General features: G+C 37.1%; 1 protein-coding gene across 1 annotated transcript; it reads right to left on the reverse strand.

Annotated features, from left to right (window-relative positions):
• Window positions 1-317: 317 nt before the first annotated feature.
• Window positions 318-6,112, reverse strand: LOC112709403 (uncharacterized; the record flags this gene model as incomplete). Its single annotated transcript, XM_072203340.1, has 11 exons — window positions 318-889; window positions 1,034-1,279; window positions 1,382-1,471; window positions 1,845-1,931; window positions 2,543-2,609; window positions 2,728-2,824; window positions 3,045-3,105; window positions 3,332-3,390; window positions 3,482-3,556; window positions 3,658-3,919; window positions 5,687-6,112. Coding segments are annotated over 9 exons (1,167 nt in total), but the record flags the coding sequence as incomplete, so codon positions are not given.
• Between the last annotated feature and the right edge of the window lie 5,066 nt (window positions 6,113-11,178).

Here is an 11,178-nt window from a genome sequence, read left to right on the forward strand (position 1 = left end):
TCTGTAAATTTTCTATCCATTTTCCAAAGACGACGAACTTTCCGACGGATTTTCCGTCTATAATTACAGACGGATTTTCAGACGGATTTTCCGTCTGTAATTACAGACGGATTTTCCGACGGTAATTACAGATGAATTTTCCGACATATTTTCCGTCTGTAATTTGAACTTTAGAAAATCATCCCGTTCTGATTACAGGCAGAAAATCCGTCTGTAAATCCGTCAGTAAGATAAAATAGAATTTTTTATAGATTTTTTCATTGCAAAATGAATACTTTAGATTTGTTTTCTAAATTTACTCCATCAAACACTGTAAATTGAAAAAAGAAAGCCAAAAATCACATAAATAAACATAATATTCATTACATGATACCTATAAAATTAGATGTTATTTTTCAACATCATTGACCAATATCTCATTGTCTTAATAAAAAAACATCCAAAAAAAATAAGATGACCATCCCAATGTTACATGAATGTCACAAATTACACTTAGCATTTAAAGATAGAATAATCTAAAATATTAATAGATAACTAAGTTGCATTATCACTATCCCAAAAGAAGCAGCATTCATGGCTCTCTCCACAATGCCAAGTTTGCGAGAGCTCCTACATCGAGCCCTGTCTGATACAAAGCAACTGATTCCTTGAAGTTCTAATTCAGCACGAAGCCAATTAACAAATCTTACAAAAGGAGGTTTTGAGCCATGTAATCCAATAAAAACATCACAATTCCTTAATCTATAAGAAGAACATGATGTAGAATCTGGAATGGATGAAGTTCTATGACATCTATCTTTCTAGCTGGCACTAAAAAGAACATGATAGTTGAATTGATGACAAGCAAAGTGATAATACCAACAAAGTCTTGCCAATCAGGAGGCTTACCCTGTACAATAATAATAACAGCAAGTACAAAATAATCAAACTCAGATTGAGTTCACCTAAACTTAGCAAAAAGTTGAGTTAATTCAAGAGTTTCATACACCTCCATTGCTAATAATAAGTTTTAGAAGCTAGTAAGCACACTTACCTCTCCATTGGCAAGAGCAATTGCCATTATAGCAGCAGCATCCGTAACCCAAGAAAGGGGATTCCACATAAATCCCAAGAACTTCAAAAACTTGCTCTCCTGAAAAGGATATAAGAAAACAAATATAGTTATATGCAATGTGCTAATCACAAATATTACCAGATCAAGAGAGTGTTCGCCGTCGGCATAGATTAGCGAAAATGAATGGCACTCCTTTTCAGCTTCATTTTGCCTTTGGCACCTTATCTGAAAAAGGATTAGTGTTGTATCATTAGACCAAAACTTCAGGTTCATCTGGAAAATTCATCAAGCAAGAAGGTAGCATGCCCATGGATGTTTGTTACATACATTTCCCTGCCCTTGAATAATCTTCGAAACCGAACTTAATCGCAAATGCTTTTCCTGCTACCCTGAGTACCAAATCAAATTCTTCTCATCCTATAATCAGGGGAGAAGACATGTTAACATCTTCATCATAATTAAAGAAACTTTATAGATAGTAGTATTTAGCATTACAAGCAACTATAGTTTCCAGATCAAAGTAGAGTTTTATTGAAGATAGCATTACGGATTTAGTAGTTAACAGTAAAAATAAAAAACAATAAGAAACAACAAATACAAGTTTCAATCACTAGTGAGACCATTGAGAATCTAACAAGGGGAAGATTTCGAAACCTCTAAATTTAATGTTTATAGAACAAATTTGAAGAACAGAATGTAATGAAAATCATAGGCCACATATCATTAAGAAATTATCAGAAGAAGCAAAGAAATTATTGAAATAATGTGTCATCACAAATATGCCTATTACCGGGGAAAGTCTGAAAGGGCAGAGCTTTGGTTTTCCTCTGCGACCACACTTTAGTAAATATGCACCTTTCTTTATAGATACAATTGCCTGAACAGAAATAAATTAAGAAAAATGGAAAAAAAAACAATTTTGAAGTTTGTCAGAAAGGAAGGTAAACAAACAGTAGAAACTATTGCACAAAGGAAATACCGAAAAAACAAAAATAAAATATCATTCACATTGGCAATTCCAAAGAACAAACACTAAAGTCTACCTTTCGTGATGATCCACACTGACATGGGAATGTGTGCATATATATATACACTAAAATGAGAGAGAGAGAGAGAGAGAGAGAGAGAGAGAGAGAGAGAGAAAAGAAAGAATTCTGGTTTTTGAAAGAACATTAACATGCCTAATGGATTCTTACGTTCTAAGAAAATTGATGTAAACAGAAAAGATGATTAATTCCTAATCCTATATAGTATTCAATTAACCATTTTGCATGCAAGTCTACGCTTCACAGCTAGAGTGGCCTTGGTACTATCAATTGCCATTCCAAGTTGGATATCCACTCCCTAAACAAGGGAAGAAATAAACAATTATACCAAAGCAGAGGGATTTTCAGTTGAATATTTCAAAGCTAAGAGTGGATCATGAATACACCATAGCAGAGATAAGACACCTCATTTAGTAGGTCCATATGAAATTATAATTGATACCTGGCCTAATGCCTGTAGAGAGAGTGCTCGAAGCGTTCCTTCTGCTAAGTCTACTGGTAAATTCCTCCTATAATCAGAACACATGTAATAAACATCAAATAATATAGAAAACTATATAGGTCATATACAGGGAAAGAAAATGCTTCATTCCAGTTATTGCATAGATGACATATATATGTACTAACCTGAGTTCGGCCGGCAACTGGGGAAGAACATGTTTGACAGCACAATCCAGATATCCAGCAGCCTTTAAGAAGATATCAACAGAAGCTCGTCTGCTTTCTGTTACAAGTAACAACTATTTTACTTTCGCAATCGACACAATATATACTAAAGATCAATGCAACTGCGAAGACAGAACATTCTTATAAATAAAGTATTACAGTATATACAACAATTATCTCAAGAGCAAAGAGTCTAATTTGAGGTCTAAACCAATCTATTACAATGGATTTTGGCTGTTTCGTACAATGGATTTGTGTTAAAATTCCAAATTACTTGCCTTCAGATACCTTAAGCTGATAACCATCAGTGGATGATCTTGGAAGCAGTAAAAAATTAGCCTGTGATAGTAATAGCATTGCCATCAAATGTAAAACTGACAACACTTCATACCAACCATTAGACATGGTTGTTTCCTATGAAAGCGTCAATCATGCCACACCACAAAGAATGGAAATGGTGGGAACAAACTGATCAGCACTCTTTAAGTGTAGAAAATAATTTCCAAATCAAATCCAGAAATACAATACACATCAGGAAATAAGGAAAAAAAATGGTTGGAGTTACCTCAGCATCATCCTCTTGATTAACCCAAACAAATTGTACTTTATATTGTAAATGGCTTCCTTCACCATAAAGCAAATATTGGAATATTTATCTTACAGAAAGGCAAAAAAAAACACATATTACATAATAAAGAACAAATATAAGACTTACCATCATTGACTAACCCCAAAAGAACCGGCAAATAATCTTCTAGAGCCTGCAGAAGATCAAGCAGTGTCGAACCACCTGCAGATGATCATGCGTTGCCATACCAATGCATCAGTAAATTTAATCTTCCTTCTTTTATCATTAAATAAAATAAGTTCATCTTTGTTTAAGAAACTGACCATGTTGAGTAGCACTTTTTCTTTTTGTTCTTGTAATTGTAGGGCCTTCTTGGCTAGCCATTACAACTATACGTGTTCTAAGAGCCGAAAGGCGCTCTACTATTTTCTTTGACAAGTGATCTCCAAGTGACTGAGCAAAATCAACAGGTTTAGGAATTCGTAGACCGGGGACATAGACCGAAACTTCTCCAATACTCCCTGGTTTCCTTCTGTTTCCACCGGAGTCCTTTGGAGTCGACACCAGGCACCCTATGTCTGGAGCCTATGTAAAAGATTGGTCAATTATATTAAAAAGTCTAAGTTTATCATTCAATGGTATTATAATTGGAAAAGAATAGAGCTTTTTTTAATTATTGATATCCATGATAGGCCTGGCATTATTAATTAATAAAAGAACCCCACCAATAACTCAAAATGAAAGTGCATAAAAAAATCAAGTGACAATTATGAACATAACAACTCCAAGCATGAGCCCTAAAACTACAGTTTAGAATAGATTTCCGAGCTTCCAGCTCTAAAAGTCTTCTCAACTTTATAAGGTTCACAACCATGGACAAAACTCATGAGGTTGTGATTATATATATATATATATATGGATGTAGTCATGTAGGACTTTTGTAAATCTGAAGACAAGAACAATTTTATACACACACAAAAAGAGATTCACATGCATGATTGCCAGTGATAGTTAAGGAAGATAGAGACACATTACCAAAAACTTTGAGAACCTAAGCAATAATTAAGAATTAACAGTGAAGGGTATTTGAGAACCTAAGCAAACAAATCAAGCAGAAATCACAAAGAAACTTTGAATTGCATGCTGCTAACGCGAGAGAGCGATAGAGAAGAAGAAGAAGAAGAAGAGAAGAAGAAGAATTAAAAGAGAAGGGTATTTGAGAACTTACAGCGATAAGATAAGGGTATTTGAGAACTTACACCAAAAAATAAGCAGGGAAATTTCCTGCCATCAAAATCAAAAACTAAAAAAAATATTAGGAAAATCAAACACAACTGACCAATTTATCTCTAGAAAACTTGAGTTTTTCTATTTTGAACAAGTATATTTTCACAAACTATATAATGTTATATATAATTTAAACTTGTATTAATGAAAAATGAAAAGTATATTTAGGTATCAATGCATCAGTTTTCTACTTACATACCAGAGATTACACAAAATTAGTTTATCAAAATCATTGACTGTGATTTGAGAAATAAAAGAACAAAAACATAGACTCACATTTACATCAAATCAGAACCACATTGGTCCCCTGCATTGCAAATTACAAAAATCAAAAGCTGAAAAATATATATAGGACTACTAAATTTCAACATCATCAACAACCACCTTAGATTATTTTTCTGTTACATAACTCCTCAATCCAATTGAGAAACAAAAAGAATCAGTAAAGGAAAGAAATATAAATCAATTGAAGAAAAAAGAGTCTCTAAAATCCAAAGCATGCAGTTTTTCAACAGAAGAATTCCACTTTATTTATAACAGATGCATGATAAAAGATATTATATGCAGAAAATTATTGATCATGATTCATTATTTCTAATGGTGGAATCACTTATTAGTACCATCAATAACATACATTTTACAAAGTAAGATCAGTTTGTCTACAGAAGTGAGTAATCAATAGGAGATGGAGATAGAATGTGACAAGGGTTGAACCAGAAGCCTATACACTTCATAGCATCTCAATTGGCCCAAAAAACTCAATAGCTTATGGTAGTTTCATAAACAACTAATAGTTAAACATATGATTGATCTTCAGTAAGCTTTAATTCTTTTAATTTCTTGTCTGGAGATGTCTCACCAACACTTTATTCAGTTTTTTTTAATCTATTTTTCCACTAATCATAAATGTTACAACACTAAATGAACCTTAACATTGAGCAAAATCCCTCAAAAAAAATGTTGAACATAACAATAACAACACAATAAGAAAACTCATCAAAAGAAACACCAAGAACAAAAACAAAAAATAAAAACTAAGAAATAGGAAAAAATCTCAAATCTTACCTCAGAAATAAAGGGAAAATGGTGTATAGAGGAGGTGTGGAAGGAGGGGCACAATGTGATTGTCGACGACAGCAAGGAACTCAATGATGGAGGAACATGCCACACCTCGGTTCGTGGCTCTTCAAATCTACTTCCAATGGAGGAGTGAAGGAACGGTCTTGACTCGTGAATGAAAGCGAGGAGGAAGGGCAGTGGCAGAAACACAACGGCGACACCGAGAGAGAAGGAGAGCGCTCGAACAGAGGAGAAGGCTGTGGGGTTGCGAGGCTGTGGGGTTGCGGGGAGCTGCGATGGCTGATGCGGGGGCGGCAGAGACTGCGGTGGCTGCAGGGCGAAGAGTTTAAGGGATGAGGGTGAATGGTTATGCAGAGTGTGAATGGAGTGTGAATGGTGTTCGAATGGAGTGTGAAATGGGTGGTGATAAAATTAGGGATCTCAATATTTCCGACGGAAAATTTAAATTACAGACGGATTTTTTGTCTGTAATAATTTAGTAAAAACGCAGTGTTTTGTCTATTTAATTACAGACGGATTTTTCGTCTGTAACCATTTCTCACTGAAAAAATTAATTTTTCCGATGGATTTATCGACGGATTCTCTTTTCCGTCTGTAATTTATGCTAATCTATTTTTTTTTTGTTTTTCGACAAAAAATCCCTCTGAAATTCCCTCTGTATTTTAGTGGGATAAAATCCGTCAGAAATATCCGTCTGTAATAACTAGTTTTCTAGTAGTGTACTCAGACGTCAACGATGTTAATTGAAAATCCATGTGGCACATTAATTTCAAGGTGGGTTATTTTAGTGGCATGATGTGTCAATTGCCCTAGTTACTGTTATGTTTTCGTTCTCTTTCATTTGTCCCCGTTATTGATATGAGAAGAAAGAGGAAAATAGATGATTGAGTAAAAGAAAAAATAAGCTGTGAAGTATGTGCTTTAATTATTATGTAAAGAAATAATACACTGTAGTGAATTTAGGTCGAATAATTTAGATATGGAAAATATTGTGGTGTATTGATTAAAAATGGAGACACTATGTGTATTACACATAGGTGGACGTGTCAGATGGAAACACAACACGTAGGGGGCGTGTTGCCTGACTCACGTGGGGGACGTGGAAGTTAGGTGGTATGGTGTGGGTGAGCCAAGTAGGCAGCACGCAGGGGGCGTGCTTAGTCAGCATGCAAGGGGCGTGCTGACGTGACTAAGGCTGATTGACTATGAGGGGCAGGACGTGGGGGGCATGCTGAGTTAGCACGCAGGGGGCGTGCTGACGTGGTGAAGATTGATTGGTCCAAGTATGCAGCACGTGGGGGGCGTGCTGAGTCAGCACGCGGGGGCGTTCTGACCCGTGTCAAAGCGTGATTGGCTGAGGCAGGCAGCACGTGGGGGCGTGTTAACTGTTAAGTGCAACCATCTATATAAGGCAGAGCTCGATAGTGTTTTGCATACTGAATAAGATTTGAGTGTATTTTCAGTGTTCTTTGAGGCTGTTGTTAGTGTAATGGAGAGCACCGCAAATTTGGTGGTGTATCGCAACGGTGAGATAATACATAATACTCATGAGAGAGTGAGGTTTGTGTCCCATAATCCGTTTTCATTTGTGGTTCTATGCACGATGACGTTAATAAAACTGCAGAACGGCCTCTGTCAAAGCATGGAGAATGGTACGTTAATGAGAGTGAGCAGAATTCTATACCAGAATCCAGTTATAGTTTTTGGTGGTCTAATACAGTTTGATACCATGCCGATCACTGATGAAGCGAGTATGCACAATATGTTTCAAATTCACCGGCAGACTCAAATGCGACACCCACAGATTGAGTTGTACGTTGAGTTTGAAGCTGTAGAGGCAGTAGCGGTTCAAAATGATATAGATATAGATGATGATAGAGCTGCAATGTACGAAGGAATGAATAGTGAAAGCGAATAGGACTTCGAAGCCACTTATGAAGCCGGCGACGAAGATGAAGATGGTGATGTGGGAGTTGAGGCAACAGCAGAGAATGTAGTGGTTCATCCCTCGAGCAGTCAACCGATGTACGTTCCACCTTTTATGTGTGAGTTGAATCTCAACGCCATGCATGCCTCCGAGTTTCCAGAATATGCAAACATAGGTACGTGTTGACTAAATAATAAGTTTTTGTTAGTTTATACTTTGGATGGATTAATAAACGATGATTTCGGCTTTCTGTAGGCGTTGCTGATCCTGAGGACGGAGAGTTCCAGATTAGAATGGAATACAGTTCTAGAAAGTCGGTCGTCGCAGCAATTAGAAGTTTCACTATATCTAGAGGAGTTGACTATGATGTGTATGAGTCTGAGCCACAGACGTTCTATGCAAAATGCAAGATGTACGGGCGTGGATGTGACTGGTTTATCCGAGCCAGCTTAATACGAAAAAAAGGTTGTTGGGAGATACGTAGACACAACGGTAGGCACACGTGCACAATCGGAACGATTTCATAAAATCATTCCAAGTTGGACTCGGATACAGTTGCTGAGGCTATAAGGCCATTGGTCGAGACGGACCCCTCCATCAAGGTGAAATCTATAATTGTGGAAGTCCAGTCAAGATTTAACTATACCATCAGTTACCGAAAGGCTTGGTTGGCAAAGTAGAAGTCCATAGCCAAAGTTTTCAGTGGTTGGGAGGATTCTTACCAAGCCTTGCTATGGTGGCTCTCGGTCATGGTGCAGAAGATGCCTAGTTTAGTTGTCCAAATAGAAACACGATCACTGTACAACGGGAATGAGGAGGTGCAAGGTGTAAAAATACTTCATCGTGTATTTTGGAGTTTCAATCCATGCATTAGGGCATTCAGGCATTGCAAGCCCCTGGTTCAGGTTGACGGCACACACCTATACGGAAAATACAAAGGTACACTTCTAGTCGCTGTTGCACAAGATGGGAACCAGAATATTGTGCCTATCGCGTTTGCCTTGGTGGAAGGGGAGACAGCTGATGCGTGACACTTCTTTCTCAGGAATCTGCGAATGTAGGTTGTTAGAAAAGATGGTGTGGGTATGATCTCAGACCGGCATGAGTCAATATGTGCAGCAGTAAATCATTCTGGTGGTGATTGGAAACCTCCAAGAGCATGGTGGATGTTTTGTATAAGGCACATCGGCAGTAACTTCTTAAGGGCATTCAAAGTCCCTCACTTGCAAAAGCTTATGGTCAACATAGGGTATTCAGGAACGTTGGAGGAGTACAATATCAACTAAAAGAGGTTGGAAGAGTCAGGCGAGGCATATGCCAGGTGGTGCGATGCCATTGGACTCAGACATTGAGTATTGGCATTCGATGAGGGACATCGATGGGGCCATATGACAACGAACCTTGTCGAGTGCATCAACTCAGTGAATAGAGTCGACCCTAACAAACAGAAGATCTGATATCTGACGTATCTCCTGATGGACTCCTCAGTGTCCAACGGCTCTGCGTCTCTGATACGTCGAACCCAACCCAGCTTTATATAGGACTTCGAATTATGACTGACTGATGGCTCACGACCGAATATTGCTATGCCCTGACTTTGAACAAAGTCGCTACTACTATCTGTCCATCCACTGACAGGCTTTTCATTAATGGGTAGGCCGAATATATGAGCGACATCCTCTAATGTTACTGTAACATCACCGACCGACAATACAAAGGTGTGGGTTTCCGGCCTCCACCTTTCAACCAGAGCAGCTAACATGGGGTGAAATTCTCTTATGACTCCAATTCTAGAGACGTGGTAGAATCCCGTGGTGCGTAAGTAGTTCTCCACCATCGTATTCCACGTCTGTGGCGGATCCAGTTTACGCACCAACAAATTCCTGTTAGGCTGCATCAACAAAGATATATTTTACATTAATTAAATAATAATCCTTATAAATATTTTAATAAATATTCACATATTTATTTTAATATCTTATATTAAAATATTTAACATAGCTGATCTATTTATTTATTTATTTATTAAAAAATTAAATTCTTTATTTATTATAATATTTATTTATTAAATCTATTTTATACATTTTACATATTTAATTTATTATAATATTTATTTATTAATATACGTAACATATTTATGTTAAAAAAGTCAAAATATTTTTTTTATTCTTCAATATATTCATAACAACAAAAATTTAAAAAATTATTAAAAAATTACATACTATTGCAAATACTAACGTTTATTTTATAAAAAACTATTATTATATTGTTAAAATACGTATAAAATACACAAAATAATATTCTCATTACAAAATATATATATACATTAAAAAATATAAATACATAAAAAATAAACTTTAAATACAGAAAAAAATTAAAAATTTGCCAACTTACATAAATAGGATGATCCAAATAATTGATAATATGTTCTTCGGGCGCCATATAATTACGTACCATTTTTTTTAAATCCCTAAAACTAAAATTTTTTTCACCGTAAACTTTTAATTCACTACTGCTGACTACTACTCACTGCACTCTTCTCACCCTAAACCTATACACCGAAACAGCCCATACTTCTTTCCTTCTCTCTAATTTCTTTGATTCAGCAGCCATTTCATTAACAATGGCAACAAAGAATGCATATATATAGAAGAACGAGAGAGCTTGCTAGTTCCTGGAGGGGGGCTGTCCCCTGCATGCAGGCAGCCTGTAACACGCCCCCCGCGTGGTGCAGCAGCAGCATTGGAACTCCGCGCAAAACTCTGCTGCGCTTCACAGGTCTCCAGGCACCATGCCCCCTGCGTGGTGAGTCAGCACGCCCCTGGCGTGGTAAAGGAGTGCCACCACGTCGCAGGAAGCACGCCCCCAGCGTGTTGAAAGAATGCTGTCACGTCGCCACCTGCTCAGGCACCACGCCCCCGTCGTATTGACCGTGGGTTCCATACTTCAGCAATACCCCTCCTTGGCCAATATCCGGCCAATACACCATCCTTGTATCCATAAGAAAAATAATTTCTGGTGAATTTATACACATTCAAAAAGAGAAAAGGTAGGTAGGCATTAGTGTGAAAACCAACAATCTTTACCCTTCTCACTTATTCCCTTAACACACCCTCGTCAAATAGTCTTCTGGACAAGGGTTTCATTAAGAGATCACTCACAAACAGTTCCTTGTTATTAACATGCTCCCTTAAACTATAAAGATCGAGTTTCATATGCTTGCATCTACTGTGTAGAACTAGATTCTGAGCTAAAAGACATGCACTCCAGTTGTCACTCGATTACTTCACATTCAACTCGACCAACAGCTGTTACTTCACATTTAACTCGACCAACAACTGTTAGATGGAGGCCATTTCTAATTGAGCAGATGCCATGGCTCTGTAATAACTTTGCTTTGTTTGAGACACCTCCATGACACCAGATTATAGCCATGTATATGTAGTACCCCATGATTAATTTGCGACCATCTAGGTCATTTTCCCAATCTGCATCAGCAAAAGCCAACAAACAATAATTAGTAATTGAAAATAATTCCATGATCAATTGT

Source organism: Arachis hypogaea, chromosome 9 (genome assembly GCF_003086295.3).
Source record: "Arachis hypogaea cultivar Tifrunner chromosome 9, arahy.Tifrunner.gnm2.J5K5, whole genome shotgun sequence".
Classification (NCBI taxonomy): domain Eukaryota; kingdom Viridiplantae; phylum Streptophyta; class Magnoliopsida; order Fabales; family Fabaceae; genus Arachis; species Arachis hypogaea.